General features: G+C 46.0%; 1 protein-coding gene across 1 annotated transcript in view; it reads left to right on the forward strand.

The window, feature by feature from the left end:
- dati (zinc finger protein datilografo) overlaps positions 1–25,161 on the forward strand; it is a gene marked incomplete at its 5' end in the record, with an annotated part of 63,933 nt that overhangs the window by 12,578 nt on the left and 26,194 nt on the right. The window contains one exon of the mRNA XM_026814438.1: positions 18,892–19,222. Within this exon, the coding sequence (XP_026670239.1) occupies positions 18,892–19,222 (331 nt within the window). The remainder of the gene's footprint in view (positions 1–18,891; positions 19,223–25,161) is intronic.

Raw genomic sequence — 25,161 nt, forward strand, 5'->3', positions numbered from 1 at the left:
ACGACGACGACGACGACGACCGCGACGACGACGACGACGACGACGAAGACGAGGACCAACGACCGGTGACAAACTCTTCTATCCATCTCCTCTCCCTCGTCCTCACCCCCGATCGGATTTTTTTCGCGGACTCGCGTTCACGTGGAAAACGACCCAGAAGGAAACTTGGAAACTGGAAGAGTAACCGGGGAAGAAGAAAGAACCGTGGATCGCCGGGAGGATCCATGTCGATCCGAACCGTTCGATGAATCACGAGGTGGGTCATCGAGAGGAGAGTAGAGCGACACCGGTACGCGACGAAGAACCACGGCAAGATGAGTGACAACGTGCGCGACATTGACAGCTGACAGCGCGCGAACAATTCCTCCTCTGTCGGCCCATCTCTCCCTCTCCTTTACACCGTGCTCTCTCGTCCACCGCGTTTCTTCTTCTTCTGCTTCTTCCTCTTCTTCGTCATCATCATCATCATCATCATCATCGTCGTCCACCGCAGTGCGTCCCCGCGAGAAGTGCGCGTTCCTTTCTTACTCGCGGTGGCCCGGCTCCCTTCGTGTCTCTCGTTCCACGTCTTGTTCTATTCGTCATCCTCCTCCAGCCGCGGTTCGCCGCCCCCACCAGCGAACGAGCCACTACAAACTAGTAAACCGACCGCGCCGCGAAGTGCCGAACGATGAACTCGGGCAACAGTGTGCCATATTTTGTGATCTTTTTACCTAGCTCCTACCACCGCGTTTTAACTGTGATCATCCACCTACTCTAGGGGAACCGCGCACGAGAGAGGTAAGCAGCCACACGTAGTACTTCTGCTTCTAACCGCCGATAGCTGGTTCGATACCCGACCGACGAGACCGACGCCGATTTCGCTGAACATTTTTCTCACCGTGTAAAACGCTCGCGAACGGATCGACGCGACGCCGTCCACGTGTATCTAGCGAGCAATTCCGCGAGACACCGCGTCCTCCCGCGGAATCGCGTACACCTCGTCGCAGCGCGCCGGGTTACGCGCATTCCAGAACGAGGACGACGCGCTCCTTCGAGCGCGAAACACCGCCAACTGGATCGGCTCGAAGTCAACATATCTCGGTACTCTCGCGGAGAAAGATCCTTTCGTCGGTCTCCCCCACAGCGGTAGAAACGCGTACGCGGACGTTATGCACGCGTCCGCATGTTTCCAGCCGCTTCGAAACCGAACGCTGCCCGCCTGATACGCGATAGTTCGCTAGATGATGCGCGACGATAACTGGCCAGACTTCCTCTTTCGGTCTACCGTTCTGCTTCTCAAATTTTTCCAACAGCTCCGATGATTCTTGGAAGCCTTTGCTAAACGCGATCGTATCTCGCGCTTTAGACAAAACGATTCTCTTATCGATTAAATATAACAGATCAATTACTACTTAGAAGGATGTTCTCAGTTCAAGTATTATTATTCATTAACTATATTTTCTTTTCATCTCGACATTCGTCGATTATATCCGAAAATGTGTTTCGCCAAGTTTCGTGCTCTCTCCGACGCACATCATTTTTCAAACCGCGGCTCGAGCCACGGTCGCGAGGAAAGCGATTCTAAGATGGTGAAACAACATTTGCATGTGGCTGCGAGAGAGAAAGGGTGGAGCGAGGGGGGAACGGAGGGCTCGCTCGTCGGCAAGAAGAGAAACAGAGTGAGGCGGGGCGAGGGGCGAAGGAAACAGAGACCGCTCTGGGAGGGAAAAGCGTAGATAAACCGAGAGAGATAGCCGAACGGTGTACGTATGCAGATCGGCCGAAGAAAAATTCAGTTACCGGCAAAAACTCGACCCTTTGCTCGTGCGCTGGCCGTGGGAAATTTCGTCGCTCGCACGCGCACTACATTAGGGGACCGATTCGAGTTGCGCACCCTGCGCTAAAAACCTGCGATTTCGTTACCGAAGATAGACGCATACTATTAGGCACGGTTTCTCGGATCCCATTTTTTTTTAGTTCAACGACTCAGTGACCACGGGTTTGAGAAATGTCAAGAAATGCAGTCACTGTCGTCGTCTATGTCGCCGCGAACCGGCGGGGTAAAGGAGGGGGGCGGCCGCGCGAGAGGAGACGAACGTGAAAAGGCAAAGAGACGGGTGGACAGATCGGAAAAAGGGGAAAGAGAGGGCCGAGAGAGGAGAGACCGGCAGACGTGGCAACGGCGCGAATGTAGAATGCACGCTGACATAAAACATACATATATGCAGGATGCAACGAACAGCATCCACAGCCTGCCTCCTCTTCTAGGAGTATCCACGCTGGCCCCGTCCATGCGACGTGTCCGCGTCAGTCAACGCGATTTTACTCCGAAACCCCGAGGACTGTCGTCGAACTCTTCGTCCGTGTGACCCTTCTGATTCGTTTTATAATGGTACAATATTTGTACCATTATCGTTCCACAAACGTTCCTCGAATGCTGATGTCAAAAATTGTCTTTCATTCATTTCACTTTCTGACGTCTTATTGACAATTCAGGAGATTTCACGGTGCGACATTTACTTGTTGCTGATTATTCGGTGAGAACATTTATTTGCCGATGAATACAGTGAGAGTTGAATTTCCATGAGTGCAAAAGAATTTTCATTTCTTCATTAGGAAAACCTGTTGGAGACGTTTCTCAATTTTCTACTTTTCATTTCCACTCGGAAATTTCACTTGATTTTCCCAGTTACGAAGTGACGAACGGGAAAACGGACTCCGTACGCGGGAAACTGGAGGTCGTCGACTCGCGGTCGGATTCGCAGATTTTTCGCCGAGGAACGGGACGGGGGAACAGCGGCTCTGGTGTTCCACTTCGGGCGGCTCGATATATTTTCGGCTTCGAACCCCTTTTCTTTTATCTTCGGCCGTGGCTGAACGCGTAACGAGGGACGAAGCGGAGCGGAGAGTAGGGGGAACGCATCGTGGCTGCTGAACCTGACCTCCGACAATACGCTGGCGTCGGCGGCATTCCGCCCAAGCCTCCGCGCCGCGCTCTCCACTCTCCTCCTTTCTTCCTTTTTTTTCCCCGGGGAATAATCGCGTGCTCGTTATTAAAATAAATTAAACGTGTCAAGAGAAAGGGATAGAGAAAAAGATAGGCTCTCCGTCTCCTTTCTTTTAACATTTGTTTATTCCAATTGGATATAACATTTAATGCATTTATTATATGGGCGAGTCACATCTGAATGTTACAGATAAAACTAAATAATGAAGAAACTGTGATACAAATTCAGTATCAGTTCTTATATACAACTCGTAATTCAATTTCTGAGTGACGAAATAATGGTAGAAAAATTACGTAGATTTAACCTGATCAATGCATAATTTCTAATTATACAATCGATCAGTTTAGTAGAAATTAAACAGTACAAGATGGGAATCCCTCCTACATTTAAATAATATGTTCTCTACTTTGCGAAGGATAAATTAAAATTCTTAGATGAATACGTTGTGTGTTGTGAGCATGTTGCCTCCCCGATTCGAGAAACATTTCTCATTCTCTTGCCTGTCCACGTTGAATGAAAAAAAAAAAGAAGAGCGCGAGCGAGAAATTTCACGAAAAGTCGAAGCGAGCGCAAACGAACCGGCCACTCCACAGGAGACCAGCGAAGGACATCAACTTCTTTGTCCTTCGGCCGTGATTTGTACGCTGTTACGCGAATGCTTCAGGGTCGTCTCCAGTGTCGAGGATTCAGCAATCGGTCGTGCACTCGGTCAAGGTTGCGCGATTATCGCCACGTTAATACCTTGCCGATCCACTGTGCAAACGTCCCACCGATACTCCGAGAGCTTTTTATCGTTACTACGCAGAACGTTCTCCTTTTTTCTTCCACTGCGTGGAAAATATTTTTCAATCCGAGATATACACTCGTATCAAACCGAGATAAGTGTTGCACTTACAAGATGCATTCGAGTGAAGTTCTTCTTTTGTCTCTAAGCGATGCTTGAATTTTTTCCCCTTTTTCCGATTACTCTAATCCTTCTTCTGTTATCTTGACATTATTATTATTATTATTCGCCTGTTATCAAACTAGCGAGCAATAAAACGCAATACCTAAAATTCTCTGTTGCTCCAAATTATTTCATTGAACAATCATAAGAAGAAATGCGTTACGCATCTCATCGTCAATTTACGTAATCAAATATGGGACGAAGTGACAGATCACGAATATAGAAAATTGATCGAGTATTGAAACAAGTGTTAAACGCGTAATAATTGGCGAAGGGAACGAAAGAAATATCTGCATCGCCGCGCCGAGTCTGGCAACAAAACTGACCACGGGCAAACCTGTTCATATTGTCTTACCTTCTCGTAGCCGTGGCTGTCTGGACTTTGCGCGTCGGCCGTTAGCATAAATGATAAAAAAGAGAGTCGCAAGATGCTGCCCCGAGTAAACTGTTTTTAATCGTACGCAGAGAAAGCAACGATTAATAAATTAAAATTAAGTTCCATGTGGCATATGAAACATACGTTTTATAAAATTGGATCAATGCAAATATTGAGAATAAATAAATATTAAACGACTCCCAGAAAGTATAGGAAATTCCTATAAAGTAGCTTTGGACGAGTTTATTGATTTAGGCTAGATATTTTCATAGTATTTTCTATCTCATAAAAATTGTTAGAAGGAACGATCTTAAAGTTCAGCATTAACATTAAATTTAAAATTGTTTAATTTCTGATCAGCATTGAAGTGCCAAATCCAGATTCGATCATTATACAATAAATCCACACTGTGCTTGACATTTTGTTTCGCATTGGAACCATTCTTTCAACTTGCTCCGAGCGATGACGGTTTTTGATTGACGCCGGGGTTGCGTCACACCAGAACGCATCGAGCTCGATTATTAATATCGCGGCCACGTTTATGGTCGATCCGCATGTTCGGTTATCCATGACTATAAGTATTATAGTTACTCGTCTCCGAGATTGTGGTTCTGCAACAGGCTGTCGGTAGTAAGCGCGCGCTAAAGAGCGCAAAAAGAAGGGAAGAGGGAACAGAGAGATCGGGATGAAAGGGGGGCGAGCGAGGGGGAGCGGACAGAAGAAACGAGACGGATGGAGAACTGGCGCGTAATCCGACACGTTCTTACATGGATGCAGCTGGATCTTAAATTCAATACGCGCATGCTCTTTTTACCGCGCGCGACGCCGTTGTCGTCGACGTTCAATTCTTTTCATCGACGTAATTAACGGATCGTCAATCAGCCCGGCCCGAACGCTCGGCTCAGCCCGGAGACGGAGAAAGAGAGGCTGACTCCGCGGAGTCAATAAGGAACCGTTAGTCGAGAGAGGATCCTCCGGCTGCGCTTAGTCCATATGCAAAACTGGATGACGCGATGCGAGCTGCGAGAATCGCGTCTTCTCTCGGCGATCGTCCTCGCTTATAATTTTCAAGAATGCGGAAACGCGTCACGCTGGAACCGTCGCGTTCGCTCTAAGTTCCGCGTCGAGGGAACGGTTTCAATGATTCTTACTAAATGCAAATTCTCAGGAAAAATATATTCTAGAAGAACATTTATAATAAACACTTTCGCAATTACTAATTGAATATAATCAATAACTGTTTACTTTAAATGATCCTGCGTATAATACATCATCATCAATCCTTTAATAAGGTATTCATCGTATTAAACGCTCACTAAACAACTTTCAATGACTTGTTTTTGTATTTCGTAACAATCCAATCGAATTAATTAACAAAGCTTCGATTCACGTAACTGGTTTTTAATGAAGGTTACTTATTACTATCAATTGCTCACAAAAATTTCAGCGTGCATCTATCAATAGTTTAATGTTACAATCGATAGAATCACAGAGTGATGGAAAAACAGTCGTTACGATTTGGAGAATTAAACATGTAATGTATAATAAACAGCTGTAGCACAAGAACTCGTGACTCGCGACGATGAAGACGAACACACGCATACGGAATAATTGTAAGCGGATACGAGATCTAGCACCGCGGATAATCGCGTATCCCGTGTCATCGCGTCGAACGTGTATCATTAATCGCCAATATTAATCTTTTAAACTCACATCTATTCTAATCGAGGACAGAGAAAACTGCTAATGTCACGTATTCCGAAATTGCAATTAAAATTACATTTGCAAGAGGCATCAAATGTTCGCGTGCACTCCTCGAGTCATTAAAGAGTTAGTAAAATGATTAATTTACTATCAGTTCCCATCCATCAAGATAGGAATTTTTTTATCTGTTCAAAAAAGCTTCCTTTTAACGTCAATTAAAAATTATTCTAATTTCACGTTACATTCATTCATTTCACGCAATCACGTATACCGGCATTCGAATCAAGATAAATAAAAGTGCCCATCAGTGAGAGTGACATGTAAATGGATTATCAATATTTATATTGCCGCAGAGATTCACAATCGAATGACAGATAATTTGAATAAATGTTCACACATTACGTGTACGTGCGAGCACTTTTTCACCCGGCTGTACGGTATAACGTACCGTTGACACGGAGTCGGTTAAATATTACTGAATGAAATGATTAATGAACAAATCTTGGCGAACGGTTCATTAGGACGTTAATATGGCAGCTATATTCTCTCGTCTCTCGGGCGAATATTCGATACGTTTACCGCTTTTCCACAACCTGTCGCTTGATAAAGAAGTAACGCTTCCCAGTTACGTTGCGTTGGATTGCGTTCGGATCTCCGTCCACGACGGAACCGCATGTAGAAATTTGCATATCGTGGACGCTCGGCCGAGAGATATACAAGCGGCCATGTATGCACGCGCGTGTATACGTACTCTGTCTCCGGTAATTTCAACGTAATCGAGCGGTTTTCTTAAGGGAAACGCCACTACTACCATTAGCCCGGCACCAGCGGCGCACGGTTTTAATGCCTCCTCTGTGCGTGTCTCCGAAAAACACAAGCGGCCATAAATAAAGGCGGTAGAATTTCCACGTGGATTTGCTAATAAACATACCACCCATCGCGATGCCCGGTATATTTGTATGCAAATCGATTGTAATGTGCGGGAGTATACTCCGTATACCGCGTGGAGGGGGTTCCAGGTAGATAGAGGAAGAGTGTAAATGCACGCTGTCGGTTGTACGATATACACGGGCACGCGGTTACGTACCGTGTACATATACGTATAGGAACATACATATTTATACGCGTGCAGAGCGTAAAGCACAGACGCGTGCACGTTTAAATAACGAATGCGTGCGCACGAGTGCGAGTGCGTGCACGCGCGATGACTCAGAAACGGGTACACGCGACGATGGAAAATCGAGAGGACGGGAGAAGAAGGAGGGCAGACGAAATTTGAAGAAACGTAGTCTCGTCCCCTGGCCGTCTACCGATCTACGTGCATCGACCGCTTTGTCTGATCGACTGGCTCGGCCCGGCTCGTTCTACTGCGCGACGCCAGACAGTCTGGAGCAGCGATGCTCTCCTCGACTGAATGAACCTTCAAAAGATATATGACGCTCATCGAGGACAGTTCTTTTGGAAACGGTATAAGAAGTTCGCTGAGGAATCGTCGGTTCTTAAATGCAACGATGACCGGTGACGTCGGCGGAGGGCTACTGCAATCGGTGATAAAAGAACTCTCGATGGGAACGTAATCTCGGCGCGGAAAAAAAATTGGGGACGCGATTTTTTTCGCGATAGCAAAGGCCAGGCCGGCGAACTATGATAAACAAATGAGACTTGGCAACGCGGCTTGCAAACCGACTGCAATAGCAGCAGCAGCAGCAGCAGCAGCAGCAGCAGCCAAGGCCTGTCAGACTTTTCTCTCTCTTTGGTCCTCGCTTTTTCTCTTCTTCCGTCTTGTACCCGCGAGTCTCCGATCTATCGTCTTCGTCTCTTTCATCCGTACACCGTTTCACGGACCGCGGTGTCCTTCTCTCGTCGATGCCAGGATTTCCCTCCCCGCGTGTCCCGTTCTCGCCTTCTTGTTCATTGCCTCCCCCACCCCGCGGTTAGGTACCGGCCGTGTGCGCGCCTGTACTTGCACTTACTTCTATACGATTGCGGGAGAAAGAGGAGAGGCTACGTCACCGCCGGTGGTGGGGAAAAAGTGGTGGAGGAGAAAAGAGGAAGAAGCGCGGAGAGACTCTTATTTGCTTCTTTCGCTGTTCCTCTTATTTTCTTGCCCTCACCAACGGCACCTTCTTCTTTCATTGCTCCGCTTCTTCTCTACGGAGCAAAGAGAGTCGGACGGCACGCAGCCGAGCTACACGATCTTTTCTCTCCGCGAGCTCTTCTCTGTAGCCCCTCGCGAACCGCGATGAGCACAGGGCGCAGAGCCGCGGTACAAACCAACGCCGGAGTGCCGCTGGCGGTTTATTTTTATTGCTATCTTCTCTTCCCGTGGCCAACAGCCGCCGTTGCACTCCGCGCCTCCGCGCACACTCTTTTCCTTCCGTCCCGCCGCCCCGCGCCTTCTTCCTTCTTTCCGTCTCCTCTTTCTTTTGCTTTCTCTCCCTCCCACGAGTTGTCCGTGGTCAGTACTTTCAAAGAGGGATGGCCACCGCGCCTCGGCCTTCGCCTGATATATTCTACTCTTCTTTTTTTCTTCTTCGTTCTCCTCTTCTTTCTTTTTCTCCCCGGCTTTATTTGCTCGTCGCGGATTAATCTCGGGGATAAAATAATCGCGCGGCAGGTGTCGAACGTGACTTAAGAATGCAAACGAGGATAGAACAGACGGCTGTCATTAAAGAATGAGTGTTCACAATTGTGATCATTCAGGATCGAGCATTCTTTTTCATCATGACGTCTCTGACATTTTAATTTTGGTGTGTAACTCGGAAGTAATATTTCAATTGCGAATGTACATGTCATTTCATGGTACGAGTAACATAACAAGAATACTACTTTTTCTAAACCTGTTTCGGTATGACCCGGTATCGATTCGGACATCGATGAGATCCCGGGAGGAGCTCGTGGAAAAAACACAAAGACACTGATAAAAGTATGTAGAAGGAGGAGGAACGAAACTTGGCGTTATTTTTGCCCGACCTTTAATAACCTCGGTCAACGCTGCCGGCGGACTTTGAATGCGTCGCGTATCTCGATTGTCCTGCATTGCTCGATATCGCCCGATGCGTTTTCCCCGTAGCCGTCTAGCCACACTGAGGCAACCGTTTCTGTTCATAAGAATGACGAGCAGTAGATTGTGCCAAATATTATCTACAAAACTCATGTGTTCTACGCTTCTTTCTATCTGAATCCATAAATTAATTTATGACATTAAAAATTGGGAAATGGTGAAAAATCGGACTTTGATTTTCGCCGACATTCGCACGACACGAAGAGGGGTGGGAGGGGTCCGGCTCGATCTCCCGCTGTACGAGCGATACGCGTGTGCCCGATGCGTGAACGCGTCTTATCATGACGTCATTGATAAAGCGGCCATGATGGATAGGCAAAGTCTGTTCGCAAAGAGACCCCGCCCTATTTTTTCCTCCCTGCCTCTGAGGCTCTACCTCTGACTAGCCGGGTACACACTTTTAGCTCGAACTATGGGCACTAACCTTCGTCGGCGTGCTCCACGCCCAAAATAATTTGTACAAGCCGCGGAAGAAACATGGCGAACGATTCGAAGAACTCGAGCCGGCCACCGCAACGGTCCGCTTCAGTTTTTTCATTGGAGCTTTATTTTCGTACGCTCCTCCGCGAAATCGCGGCGCTGTTACGTAAGGAACGAGAAGAGCCGATAAAATGATAATATTTTGTTACCCGCGAGAGCCATTGCTGTTCGGTGGCCGACACGTTGGAAATCGGCCAAAAACTAGAATCTCTGAAAGAAAGTATATATCGCTGTATCGACGAGGGTGGCTGATCGGATTCGCTAAATTCTAAATCCATCGATGACTCAATTCAACTCGAATTAGTCATCTGCGATTTTCTGTCGCGTGGTCTGTTATCTTGTCATGCGATATTAACGATTAAACTGGAAACGTCGTGCGTTATTAGAAAAATTCAACGCTGCATGAAACTACATAAAATGTCAAAGGTGAATGAACACTGCAACGCTTAAGTGATGAAAGCAATATTTACCTAATTATTATAAAAGCCCGCAGACTACTAAAGATTAAACACAAAAAATAGAGGATTATAAAAATCTTGGTACCATCATATGTTCTAAGCTCTGTGAAATAGAAAATGAAGCTTCTCGACTGGCAACGTAAACAAATTTAATGCAGGAACGGTTAACTCGGTTAATTGCTAAGTCGAATGGAAAAATTGCTTCGCATCGAAGGATGGCTCGGTTCAGGGATACTTCCTGGACGTACGTCGTTTCCGCCTCGTGCGGAGGCCAGAGTCCGTTTCTGCTGGTGCCACGAGTTCGACGACGGCGAGGGTGGAGGAAGTAGCCACGAATGTTGCAGCCAGTATGTAGCACCAACAGCTTGTACAGACGATGAGAAGGAGATGGTGATGGTGGTGGAGGAACCATGGGGCACACACGGTACTAGCCGTAGGAAGGAGAGAAAGGGGGGCTGGGTAGCCGCGTGTGGCGGAGAACGAGAAGCGTATGACGAGAAGAAGTAGGGGATAGAGCGAGGGAGGTTGTGAAAGAGAGACAGAACCGGGCACGATTGGCCCCTTCCGCCGTGTCAGCGGTGCCGATTGGCTCGCGTTCCCCGGAATCGTGTTATTTCAATCGATATCTCTTCGAGTAGCCGCCGGATTTTTCGTCGCCGCGGCGTTATCAGCGCCTTTCCACATTTTTTTCTTCCCCCGTTTAGCACACGCACAGCGCCGGAGAGACCAAGAAATCGCTCTGTCCCCCCCTCAAGATCGGCTTAGTTTGCGAGAGACGCCACACGCTGGCGCACAGCGCTGCGTCCGCGCTTTTCTTTAACGCACGGACGCGCCGGCCACCCCCTGGTCACACACTATTTTTTTAATCTCCTCACTCGTTTCGTTCCTAATCGCGAGGACGTCAAAATTACGCGTCGGTAGTGCCGATTAGTTCCGGCTCGGCGTGCCCGGACTCGCGCGCGCGTTCACACAGGTTTTCGACGATCCCTCGCGCTACGAGAAGGGAGTCATCCGGCACGAGTGACCCGAAGTAGCTTAAAAAGTGCGTCTCACGATTTACCGCGTGTGTTCCGTTTAGTATTCGCGAAGAGAAACCGAGGATTCGAACGCAGCAAGGAAATCAGACCAAAGATATCTACGATAAGCGTATCGTCACCGTTCCGTTCCGTCCGTTCAAATCCATCCCGCGCCGAACCAGAAGAGGAGAACGAGTCATTGTTGGATACTTCAGTGGCAGCAGAGCAGAAGAATCAGGGAGGCTCGTGTAAAGGGTTGGATTGTTCAACGAAGAGATCGGCATTGTATCGCGGTACGCGTTCTAAGTACGACGGCGAGTGGAAAGTACCCGGGAGAGTCAAAAAGTAAGCACGTGAAAGTGGAACGATACTGTTCTCACAACGCACGCCAGGATACACGCCGCCGTCGACAGACAAAAGAAGAATCACGCCCTCGCATACGTGCATACGTGTATCTACTAGCTGGGTTATACTTCGCGGAGTGTACAGTGTAGAGTGTCGCATTCTCACGCAGCAGTTTCTCCATGTTGGTTGCGCAAATATCAACGAAGTCCTCTGTTCTTCCAAACGTTTGCATTGTGAGTCCGAGTCAGGAAGCGAGCAAATTGGCAGCGAACGATCCGATCATATATGACTAGCCGTATTATTAAGGGAACCGTTTGACCAAGGAGAGAAGAAAGTCGGAGGTGACGATGTAGATAACGATATATAATTGGTGGAAGAAGCGGGGATCGAGCGTGTCGCCCCTGCGGGGGTTGCGCTGGGACAAGGGTGGTAGCCATGTCGGTGTCGCAGTCTTTCGTATTGCCGTGCGTGGAGGGCGGGAGGGACTCTTCAGGTCGCGTGCTCGAGATTCTTCCCTGAAGATGTATGGCACCAATGAAAGCCACGGGCCGAACCACGGGCCTTGGACACCGCCCCCTGCGCCCCAACCGCTCCCGCCGCAAGCCCAGCATCAAAACCATCCCCGACCTCACCCCCACAACCATCCGAGCCACCCGGCGTACGTACCACCGCCGTATCAGCATCCTCATCACCACTTGCCGCACGAGGTAATTATTGACGATATTCCCAGCCTGTTTCGACGACCGGCGAATCTCTCTTCCGTACAACTCCAGGAATCTTTCGAAACTCGCTAATCCTCCGCCGAGGCTACGTACACGGACGGCCGTAAACGCGTGACTCGCTCGAAAATCCATTGTACTGTCAATGAGATAATCGATCCGTAGGAAATTGTGCTCAGTGACACGCTTCTATTTATATATCACAATAATTCTTCACGTTTGGTATTTAAGTAGGAGGCAAGAGATTTCTGATTATTATAAAACTGTATTTAAATATGATGGCTATAATTCACGGATCATACGTTAACAGAAATTGGGATGTATTAGAGCAACTAGATACACGCATAGATAATTAAAATATCACATCGTATACATGAAATCAAGCGTCCGTGAACTAAAATCTAATATTAAATCAAATAGATGGAAGATGTTCAAATTTTGATTGACTCAGTTATTGAAAGACGGAGAGGTGTAAACGAAATGCTAACGAGTGCCCTGACGAATTTCTGGTTACAATTGGTACGAGAAAATTGTATAGAAAAAGAAACGCGAAACGATTCCACGCTCTCCCAGATCTAAACAAACGATTCATCTGCGAAACCTCTGACCTTTTTTATCTGAGAACGTCGATGAATATTGGCCGCCGTTGCTCTATTCAAATCTATAGTACCGCGGAATTAAAAGTCGCGCGATGGCAAGGTTACCGAGTGAACCGTTTAAGGATACAGACGGAGTAGAAAGTGACCGGGCCTAAGCGTGTAAAGCCGCGGTCGTCGTCGTCGTTGCTCTCCTATTGGGCTTAATCGAGCACCGTTTGATCGCGGATTAGAGATTGTTACTCCGCGGAGCAGAGCGGTGAGGCGTGCGCTTGATTAATAACGCATAGGAAACCTACGACCGATGACTTTAACCGCTTTAACGGACTGCCAGCCCAAGTTCGCTTCCCACACCGAGGATATACACTGCGTGTGTCACGACTGTGAGACCTACTGCTATTAATCTGATGGCAAAATCAATATATCATTGAGCTTCTCCTTAATACCAGTCATCGTACCTAGCTTTCTTTATTATTAATTGTTTAATCAATGAACAATTGATTTTTGGGAGCCTCCCTTTATCTGACATTTTTAAAGAATCGTAGTTACATATCAAATAAAATTTACATTGAAATTCTTTATTTTGATTAATACTGAAAATTTAGAATTTACAGATTTTAATTACGAAGAAATTATCGTAGGTTTTAATTAAAGGAGGAAGTATTTAAGTGAAACAGGAATTGATTAATAATTCAAAAATACACTTTGTGTCTCAATTATAAATTAATTACATTCCCATTTCTTATATTATTTACAACTAAGTAGTCATGTAATTAAACTTGGAAGTATACAGTCGAGTCTAGACGCTTTATTGTACAAAAATGGAATTCGCAGATATTGATGTTATGACAGTCACGCATATCGAAACATGTCAACTTCTAATATTCTCTGCAAGTCAATTACCATTATGAATTGTTTTCATAGAAATGTGTGAAATTCCATTTTCTTGAAACTCGTATATACAAAGCAGTATGCAAAGGAGAAATCGTTAGAAGTAACATATCAGTATTTAATATCTAGAATTCATTTTCTTAACTAATACCACAAAAATTTGATCTTCCATCGCTTTCTGCATGATTTGAAGATACATCGCTGCAATACAATTTATTATATTAATTGATAATAGTAAATAACGGCAGTTCCTTTAATATTGGATGGCTTAAAAATTGTAAAAGGTGAAGCGTAACCGGTGTAAATATCCTATGCACAATTCTGACAGCCTCTGGTTAACACGTTTAATGATACAAGTCTAAACGGGTTTCTCCGAGCATAGACATCACGGTACGGTCATTTCTTCAGTAAATCCTGAATCTCTAATTGGTCGCTGGTGATTCGCGTGCGAGTACCAATCAAAGATTAGATCCTCCTGATTATTGCAACGTCGCGAGGCGAGTATGACAAAGCGAAGTTGCCGTTGACGAGGTACTTTCTCGTCCGTCCTCTTCCCTCTCGTCACGAGGCAGCGTCTACTCCAGGAGGTTCGCGATCGAGAAAATAATTTGCCGACACCTTTCAGTGTCCTGTCTCGACCTCTCGATTCCATTCGACGATCCCCGCGATAGAAATTAGTACGGTCTTTGGAGAAGAAAAGAAAAAGAGAATGCTCTTTTCTGTCCGACCACGCAGAGGCAAACGTAGAATTTCCTCAAGGCCTCTCGCACCTTTCACAATCGCCTAATAGAAACCTCGCGCAGAAAAAAAAAAAAAAAATAGGAAAAGACCTCTAATAACGAATATTCAGCTTTAATTTTGAGACCCACGCCCAGGGACCGAGGCTTGGACGTTTTCATCAGGCGCGTCTGAAAGACTCGAGGAATCGTTTTCGCGAATCCCTGTAATCAGAGCTCTTCGGGATCGTGGGATCCTTCGGGGAGGACGAGGGTCCTGCGATCGGCAGGTTCGCCGTTTTGCAACCGGAAGCGAGATTAGGTAGCGGCGGATCATAGTCCCGCGATTTGGACGAATTGGAGCCGGGGCGATTAGAGCGAGAAAGAGGCGGAGAGAAGGTCCACCTTTTCCTTTATATCGCGGCACTATCCGCGGCCGCAGCTTAGACAGATAGGTGGGCAGCCAGGAGAATGAGTCAGGCAACGCTAGGTAGGTTAGATTGGACGTTGTCTCCGCGTAGACAAGCGCATACGGCGCATACACACACACACACACACACTTGTACACGCGTGTTGAGAGAGAGAGAAAGAGACAGAGCGCATGCACGGGAAGGCACACATACCTGGGAGTTAATAGCACATGCGAGGTGGTGGATGGCCAGGCCGCGTGGGTGGACGGAACACGTTACCGTGTGTACTCGCGTGTATGTACGTGAGCCACGGAGAAAAGGCATATGGTCAGCAGGTGAGACCTTTGCTTTGTGTTCCGAGTGTATAAAGTAGCCTACTTCCAGTGACCAATGTTATTCCGTCGTAATTTACTGCGCCTAGGGAGAGACAAAGGGTTGCGTCGCGTCCTCTCCTCGGATCCCCCTTCGAAAAACGTGCCAACTACTCCCTCACCTCTTCGACGAAACAACGTGTTCCCAATCGAACACTGTAGACTCTCGTTCCGCGAAATAAAGAAATCATTCAGGGAAGTTATAAGACCCAGCGACGAGGGTGCGGAGGGTGGACTCGGGGGCGGAGGGTCGTCTTTTAGGAAATGGTCCGGCGGTGTGTCGGTTGATATATTTTTCCATTATTAAGGACATTAAGCCAGCGGCTCGCGAAGCAAGCAACTCTTTCCGTTTTCTTCCCTCTTCTTTTCATTTCTGCTGCCTCCCCGGTCTCGGTTTTTTCCGCTTGGCGACGACGATAAATCAGAAAAAATGATTCAAACCGACGCCGCGGCCCGGCGACGGTACGCAATTTTCCGTCTCCACGCCGGGAGATAAAAATTTGATTAATGAACGTATGCTCCTCGCGACGAGCCCGACGAAAAAACCGTCGAATCTGCCGTGGTTAATTAGCATTCGTGGAAACATTATACATGAGATAGACTGAGATGTAACAAGACAATGCGACAGTCTAAGAAAGAACAGCAGGGTCACTCACGGTATCGGCATGACCATCAGATTCGCTATGTCGTTAGTTATGCGCGGGCTCTAATTTGAAAGGTCAAACCACGATCTATGCAATTTCTTTTTAACTCCAGTCGTTAAGTATTTGACGATGAACGAAATAATTAAATTAATTATTTAATTAGTCCTGAGAAGAAAGTTGTGCATATACGACCTTTCTTGTAGATAATTACAGTACTATTTGAAGCAGTTTTCGAAATTCAGAGAAATTTTTTTTTTATTTTTCCAATACTTTTCCAAGGATTGTCCCTTCAGATTTTGCGAAATTTTTGTTTTATGCAAACAACTGCTGCCTACCTGTTGCAGCTAGTGATAAATATTTCAAAGAAAAGTTTTAAGTATCGTCAAAAACTACAATTCTTGTATCATACATTTTCTACTATCGTTAATAGTTAATGAGTATTTCACAAAAAACTATTTTTCAGTTTTAATTACTCATTAACTGTCGACGATAGCGAAAAATGTTTCAAACAAAAGTTCTAGTTGCCAGATACAAGAAAGGTCCTATGCAATTTCCTTCTAACTCCAATCGTTAAAAAATAATTGACGATGAACGAATTAATTAATCGATTAGTATTAGGACACATTTTGACAGAGTGAACTCTCTATGCGTAAGATTCTATCTATTTCGACTTTCATCAAGAGATCATCCAATTATACTTTACATAATTGATTTTATGTAACATTTAATTAAACCAGGTTAAAGTCTTTTAGAATAAATGTGCGATGAAGAATGTATTATGCAAGCTTTTTCCAATCGGAAGCGGGTTGAAGCTTTCTCAAAAAACGTCGACGGTCCACTTGAGACGGTCGTTAAAAATTCACAACTCGACTTCGCTTTCTCACCCTCTTGACGGCCCTTGGCCACGGTTGATCATCAGAAAAACATTCCCCACATTCAGGTTCTTCTTGGACGATTGCCTCGAAAACTGACAATTGATTAATTGGAAAGTAACCATCGAGAATTGTCACGGTTACTCGATACACGAGAAATTTTCGTTGAGGGACACGACTCGAATTGATTTGTCTCCAGGCGATAGAAGAGCGTCCGGGTGGAGAAAAAACGAGGAATAAAATCGCATCGAGTCGCAGCCTCTCCCTCTCTCACGGGGATTAAGAATCAGGGATGGCCAGTGTCGAAGGTCGGCCGTCAAATATCCGACGACGCGGCGCGGCGCGACGCGTCTTTCCAGAGAAAGAAAGGGTTGAAAGTCGTAGAAACTTGAGAACCCTCGCCCCAGTGACAATTTCAATTCTCTCCCCGGCTTTTTCTTCATCTCTTTCCGGCGAGCCACCAGCTCTTCCCCCCCCCCCCCGGCCCACTCGCTCGTGTTCCCATCCTGGTCCTAAGATTCTTAAAACTTCTCGCGAGATTTTTCGATTTTAATTACAGTTTTAACATATTTTAATAAAATCCTTCGGAGTTCGCCTCGCACCCTTCCGCAGCGATGAACAGTGGCCCCCTTCTTCCGTTTCTCTTCGATCCCTTCGAACTTCTCGAGAATAGCCAACTTTTGCCGCGAACTGTACGCCTGGCTTTCGACGTTAACCCTTTCGTTGGTTCGTTTACCTACACCCACACCGGCCGATGGAGGAGCAACACCTGTTCCCCGTACGAAAACCCGAAATCGAGCAAGCGTTCATCGTCGATCCAGGCCCTTACTTCGTCGAACACCAGTCCCACGTGCCTCCTGATCACGTCGACAAGGAACGCGGTGAACCCTGCACGGTCGCGCAATTTGCGCTTCGTAAGCTTCGCAACGATCGTCGTAGGTGCAAGTGCGACCGCGAACGCTTGAATCGAAAAGCATCGATCGGACGCGAGCACTTTCGAAAACTACGGCGACGGACATTGACCCGTTCCGTTCCGTGGCCAGCTGTTACTATCGGTTCCTATTAAATTCGTCGAGCTGGAGAACGTTGCGTCGAACACTTCTACGCAATGTAAAAGTTAAGTCGTTTATAAACCGCAGATTTTTATCCAAAAACATTTTTAATCTTTAAATGTATAATATAATCATTAATTATATGTATAACAATATATATAAGGGAAATATATAAGACTTATTTATTTGAGATTTATTATTTTTTATTAGAGATTAATTATGAGATTTTTATTAGGAAGAGTACGTAGAAAATTTTTCCTAAAGAAATATGAAGAACTAAAAATGTAGCAAATTATGAAAAATTGCATGGGAGAATATTATTTATATAAATATTGTATGAATTAGACATAAATATAAATGACGAACCTGATTTTCATATGATAGCATGAATTGAATACCAGACTTTTCCTTGCCATATAATTATATGCCTACGGTGGTAAATAAAAATCACGTGGATCATTGAGCTGTCTACGAACACATAGGCGAGCCTGACACGTTCACCCAAGTTTATAACAGAGCTAAACTGTATCTTCAGATCATAAGTAGTTCGTGGAGTTTCAGCAACTTGTACGACACGGTTTGTAAGTACGAAATCTGTGCTAAATATTCTGTTTGACGATTCTATTCGGTGAAAGGAAACATCGATTGCAAAGAATTGAAAAAGGAAGCGTGATAAAAACGGAATGGCTTCGTAGTTTGAACAATTCTTATTGCACGCCTTATCTAAAAACTTGTCCTCTTTAAGATTAAACGTACAGACTGAGTCAACAGGAACTAATGTTTTAAGTTTTAAGTAACTCGCTATTTATAGATTCGTTTGATACACGTTCCGCGTTCGTTTTGCATTCGAAATACGTTTACCTCGACACTTTCTATTATACTAAAATTAATAAGAGAAATTTGAACGAAGTCTATAAATCATTCAATAGTTAACATGTATTGAATAGAACACATAAAGTTTAATACTACTTCATCACGGCGATAGTTTCAAATATAGAAATACTTCATTAAGAAACAAGACTTTCTTAAGAAAAAATTATCAGACAGATTGGTAAAGATGAATATGAAAACGAAGGAACTCGGCGTGAACAATGTCAGGCTCGGCTAGCGAAGCGAAATTCCAGGAGGGTCGTTTGGCGATCGGGCGGGAGCCCGTGTGGCGGTCGCGGGACTCCCGTCGACATTCGGCCAACCCCTCCGTGTTGCGAACAAAAGTGCAGCTAACCGACTAACTATGGCAGTTCTTCTCGCAGATCTTCATGCACAAGAGCGCGATGCAGATGCACGCAAGGGAGCTCGGCGCGGCGGGCGCGCTGACGGGCAGAGCCGGGGGCGGCGTGGCCGGCGGTCTCGCGGGCCTGGGTCCAATCGGTGTCGGGCCCGGCGGCATGATCGCCGGCAACGAGGTAAAGCCGCACCAGTGCCAGCAATGCCTCAAGTCATTCTCCAGCAACCACCAGCTCGTGCAGCACATCAGGGTCCACACCGGCGAGAAACCGTACAAATGCAGCTACTGCGACCGCAGGTTCAAGCAGCTCAGCCATGTACAGCAGCATACCCGCCTGCATACGGGTGAGTACCGTTTCTATCTCTCCGTCTCTATCCGTCCGTCCGCCTGTCTGTCTATCTGTCCAACCAGTCCTGAACGTCTCGCCTTATCGAAATCACCGATAATGAATTCCGCGATCCAAGAGGTAAAGTATAGGTGCGAACGGCTTATGAAAATGCGAAAAATGCGTGGAACAAATAGGCTGCCACTTTGTAGACTTTGTAGGATAATTATGCAGATACCAGTCGTTATTGACGCGTATTAAGCACCTAACGTTCACTCATTTGAATCTGTCACGATCCATAACTTTGATGCGGACGAATGTCACGAGGAACATTTTTGTCATCGTAAAAACTGAACGATCAGCTCGGGCGAGCCGAGTTGAAACCGAACGAGCTTAATGCATGCATTCAGTATTCCCGGGGCTGATAGTAAATTCTATGAATACCGCATTGCATCGCGGCCAGTCGATAATCAATAAATTAATATACTATTATAATCTGCACAAGCGATCGTGCGTTCCGATTGTGGCTAATTTTAATGCGCGCCGCTGCGAGAATTGCTCAATGCAATGCGCGCCTGCTAGCCACCTAGTCCCGCGTGCACCGGAGAAACTGCGCTGGTTGCCGCAACGACCAAGACACCGTTGACCGAGCACGTTGTCGCTCGGTTACTACTTAATATGCGTACACACGGTATACACCCCCGTTCATAAATCTTGAGGCACGTTGCAAAACGCATTGCTGAATGAGCCATTGGAAAAATAAATTTCGACTCCTCGTATTTTGAACAAAATCTCTCGCGTCAGAATTTTTCGCAAAATCGTCAACAATCGTTCAGATTGTGACAAACGATTTTTCGTTCCGATTTATCAAGATTATATCTCTGAAACTATGTCAAATATTTTTATCGGTATGAGTGTAGAAAAGAACTAAATTGGATTAAATGCTCAAGTTACAATCGTACCTGTGTATCACGTTTCCTTCACTCGATAAATTATTTTGATGAAGTTAATGATTCACCACATGACCATGGCTGCATAATCCGTTATATGAATTATTATATGATTATGATTAAATGATGAATTATAATTGCATAATTACATAATTATGATTAGATGTATTACATTTAATAATTGATTATGTGCCATGAATAAAATAGTATGATTGTTGTTAGTCAAGTTCTTTTGGTAGATGAAGAATCTAACCGTGTGGTAAGACTTAGGGACGGGTGTACGTATGTATTGTAGCCGAGTTGAATTCGCGCGGGATCGAAGGATCGAATTTATCGAGCACCTACTAAGAATAGCAGTGACGGAACGAAACGGCGAAGACGGTGGAACAGACGAGGGACCCGGTAATAATGAGAAAATTCGACGGCACGGCAAAGCCAGCCAATGGGTCGCGCCCGGGTAGAAAGAATTTCATTAAGGGATGAGCGTAGTCAATCGGAAGGTATTAGCCTCGGAGAACGGTCAGCGTATGACTGGACCGGACGGACCCCCCTCGGGGAAGGTCTCTCTCGTACGCCTGCACCTCGTTCAAGATTTGAATGAGGAGAAAAAAAATAGAGAAAAAGCAAGAAGAAGAAAACCTCGTCGGTATGCGAGCTATTTAATCGAAACCGTTCACGAACGGAGCAAGTCTCCGGATGGTTGCTCGCGAGAGGATAACAGCCCGATTCTTTAACAAAACATTCCTTTGAAACGATTGCTGCTTGGAAAAACCAATTTCCGCGAGCGTCGAGATTGGGAAAAAAAAGATTAGAGGCGTTTACCCGTTTAACCGCGTCTAACGAGGAAAAAAGGGCAGACATTGATTTCGGACGCTCTCGTTACGACCCTCCCGTCCTTTTCGACTACCAACGAGCGAGTAACAACTGCTCGCAGCAACCCCTTACATTAATAATCACCCTTCCCGTTTGCCCAACTCTACGTTAGTACGTTGCTTGTGGCTGCTACTTCAGACCTAAACGTTCCTCTACGTACGTGCAATGCACTCTTTCCGCGTATCCTTCGCTCTTCGTCGATGAACCGTTTTAATTGACTTGAATAAAAAAAAAAGAGATCGAATTCTCAGCTCTTTGCCAGTGACAGTCTCAGCTCTTTGCCAGTGACAGATTTCTCGTCGAAAAGGAGAGATCGGCCCGAAGATCCTTTCGGTTCAGTGGTCTTTAGTTGTTTTCGCAAACTCGATGCACATACAGCATTCGTGTAGCATATTGATTTCTCGTTTCGGTACGAGATCTCGATGCCGCGAGGCGATTGGCCGGTCAAAGTCAAAAAACCGGCGGGAATTTACTGCCGCACCGTCGGATTTCACGTGGCGGGGATTTCGCGTCTCTCGCTCGCATTGGGCTACGCCGTGCGCATTAACAATTTCCCCCCGAATATATATTCGCGACGGCTATAAAATTTGCAACGTATATGCATATAATTCATTAACCGAAATTCGACAGAATTCGAGGTGCCGGGCAAAACGAGAAACACGGTCGGGGGGCGACGGTAGTGGGAGAACGGGGCGCGTGGGCAGGGGATGAACGATAGGGGAAGAGGAGAGAAAATGTTGGCAATGCCAGCAGAAACGAAGGATAGCGAATATAATATCGGCGAGTGTTCACGATATCGATAGCTGGTCAATAGCTGGAGCCTAGACAAATACCTGGCGAGGGTGTATAGAGTCCATCGGGGTGGCGGTCCCCACCCCTCGGCTCGTTGCGCTCACGAGGGTGACTCGGCTCGAGCGGCCAATCGGAGCGCGTCGGACCCCACTAGCCGCGTAGCGCGCGAAAAAGCGCGGGAATTTTTCGATCGCCCGATCGCTCAATAATGGAACCGAAGTTACGCGCAGCCACCGTCGCACGCGCACTACCACCGCCGGTCCTACCACCCTTCGACACCGCACGCTGGCCGCCGCGTGTGATACACGCACGTACACACGTACGGGCGGATGTACATCGGCGATAGCCTAATAAATAGCCGTACGCATTTGCAAGCGCGTTGCCGGATGGAGGACAGAGTTCGTATGCACCGGGCCAGAGGCTACCAAAGATTATCCCCTCGGCAACGAGGAAAACTCAATTTTCATGGCCCGAAATCTAATGATCGGTCGCCCCCACACCCGCGGAATTAATCGGTTTTCCCGAACGGTGCGAGCGGTCGCGTTTAGCTCACGGGTCACCGTCGACCGGTTTCCGGTTTGGCGACGCGAGGGTCACTCCTTTTTTCTTCGGCCAAACTCGATCACCACGCTCGCGGAGCTATAAAACGAAGAGGGGTGTAAAAAGGGTTGGTCGAGGTACGAGCCGGCCGGGCATTAAAATTCGATAGAGCAATAACGGTGTCCTCGTTAAGAGAGGAATGTTATGGGGGAAGGCGATACAAATGGTCGGACCCCTTTCGTCGCCGTTTGAAAAAAGGAGCACGTACTCTCGACGAAATTGACCGGACAATTTTAAAGCCCAGTTAAGACCGCGAAAAATTGCCGTATCGTCGGTGCATGAATAAAAATTAACTCCGCCGTGAGGCTCCGGCAGGGCGAGGTGGCGTCTTCGGCCATCGGCACGCTTCCGGAACGAGTCCGCGTATCCGTATTTACGAGCTGACGGTGAAGAAGCTTGGGGCGAGGGAACAGAAAAAATGGCAGGAAAATTCAGAGTCACGATTCTTATTTTTTTTCTCCTCGTCATTTCTGGCTCTCTTTGGCAACGGCTCTATGACCTCCTACCCAGCTCCCTGCCGTCCCGCGACCTTTCTCCCTTCCTTCTCCCACTTTTAATTCGCTAATTTCACCCAGTTAAGAATTTATGCGACGGAACGTCTCGCCAGACGTCTTGAGAAAAATCAAAGCGGAAAGAACGGCGCCAACCCTTTATCACAAATGATGCGGAATGAAAGATTAAACGGTAGCGACTACGCTTTACCTTTTCCCGTCTGGAAAAACGTCGCCGGTGTGGGCAAAACAAAAATAAGAAACGTGGAATCGTTTGAAGAACAATTTCTCCCGGTTTGCCTCTGTGGAAAAATAATTTTCACGTTTCAGCGACGATTTTCACGGGCTGAAAGCGTCCACGTGTCAATTTTTAATTTAGGTATCAGATTGTTTCTGGTCTACAGAAATATGGAGCGCGTTAAATGACCATGTTACACGTGATTAAATGGAGGCAGATGAATTTTAAATTGAATTTACTCGAAATCTGATGTTCGCGATGTAACACCTTCGGCGCTTCGATTATTACAGGCCTGTCTGACAATTATTACAACCGGTTGGTTATTTTGCATATTCGGGAAGGTCGGGTGTCCGCGGATATGAGCGCGATACGTACCTTTCGGCAGCTTACGTAATTAATTTGCGTAATACGAGCTAATCAACTCGGCCGTGTCGGTACCATAAATATTTTAACGGCCGATATTAATCCTAATATTAGTTTGCCGCCCCGCAAAATTACTCGTATAACGTGGGCGCCGCAAAGGTCCCGAATCGAAAAGGTCGAGAGCCGTTGCCGATTCACTCTCGATCGCGCCTCGCCACTATACGATGCTAACGATACCTTCGGCGAGAGCTAGATTGCAGCCCTTAACACACTGTGTTTAACCGGATCGATCCGCAACGATTAGCTAAACTCGGAATTAGAAAAACGGGAACGCGCACGTGTTAAACTTGCAACTATCTTTCTACGTATGTACGTTCGTTTTGGTACACCCTTATTCATAAGTCTTTATCGAATCCAAGGAGGCATCGTAAAGATCTGGCTCAGTTTTTAATACTAGAATTTATTGCTATGTTCGACATTTTACCAATAATTTTTATCAAAGAAACAGGGATAACTAGTCTTAAGTAAATAAATAAATTATAAATCATTTCTATGACTAATCTCCAAGAATTCTAAACATTATATTAATCTCACTCACTCAATGTGACGATTTTATTTAAGTCGATGTAATCAGAATATGAGATAAGGAAAGTTGAAAAATCTATTTCATTGATCACTTGCTATCATATTTTTATCTTTATGATAATAAGAATTTGATATGATTTACAAGCTTTAAAGCGTGACTGTAAATTACGATTTTCACTATTACCACAGACAACATAGATGTTCGAAAGTTATTTAATAAATAAGGTCGCATTCAACACGTCTACTTGGATACTTCGAATTCACATCGAAGGATAATTTTACAGTATATCGCGTTTTCGAAATTCGAGACTCGAGTCCGAAAACTTATGAATGAGAGTGTATGTAGTTACACGATGAAACGATCGCGTAAACGGCGTGAATCGAGGATATGCCCGCAAGAGAGGCGAAGAAGTAACGGTCGGAAAGTTCTGTTCTCTCCTCCTCCCCCCTCTCTCCGACGAAAATCGCGTAGAGAGAAAGGCAATTAAACCGTTAAAAGGTAAAAGGTAAAGATAATTAAAAGTTGAAGATATACACCGTATGGCCTGCCAGAAAATGAACGTAGTCATGCCGCGTATGCATAGCCCACCGTCGAACGAGTCTATTCTAATTTTCTACGAACCCTTCCACCGCGATGCATTTTTTCCACGAGGGTTAATTTGAATAGGGTCGCCCGGAGGGATGGTCCGTCTATACGCCTACGCTTTTTTTCTTCACTCTCCGTGACCTACTGTTCTTTCTCCTCTTCGTTTTTACCCACCTCTCTGCTCTCTTTTTGCTCCTTGCAATAGTGACTGAAGTACCGATGAATCGCCGGCCTGATTGTCCGATTTTTTGTTCGCAACTCCTGTGTTCGTTTTTTTTTTTTTTTTCTTTCCCATTTCGGGGTCGACCCTGCGATTAGTTTCACGAATGGAAAAGGCGCTCGGTAGCGAAAATGTGCCACGTCAATTTTTTAAGGTCACCTTTCAACGCACCATTGTCGCTGTGTACCCGTTTGTTTGTGATCCGTGATAAGTAATCTCGCTTTCCGCGATGTTTGCTCGGAACCTTGTTGATAAATTCG

The sequence above is a fragment of the Ceratina calcarata genome, unplaced genomic scaffold (assembly GCF_001652005.2).
Source record: "Ceratina calcarata isolate Rehan_Ccalc_2016 unplaced genomic scaffold, ASM165200v1 scaffold39.2, whole genome shotgun sequence".
Classification (NCBI taxonomy): domain Eukaryota; kingdom Metazoa; phylum Arthropoda; class Insecta; order Hymenoptera; family Apidae; genus Ceratina; species Ceratina calcarata.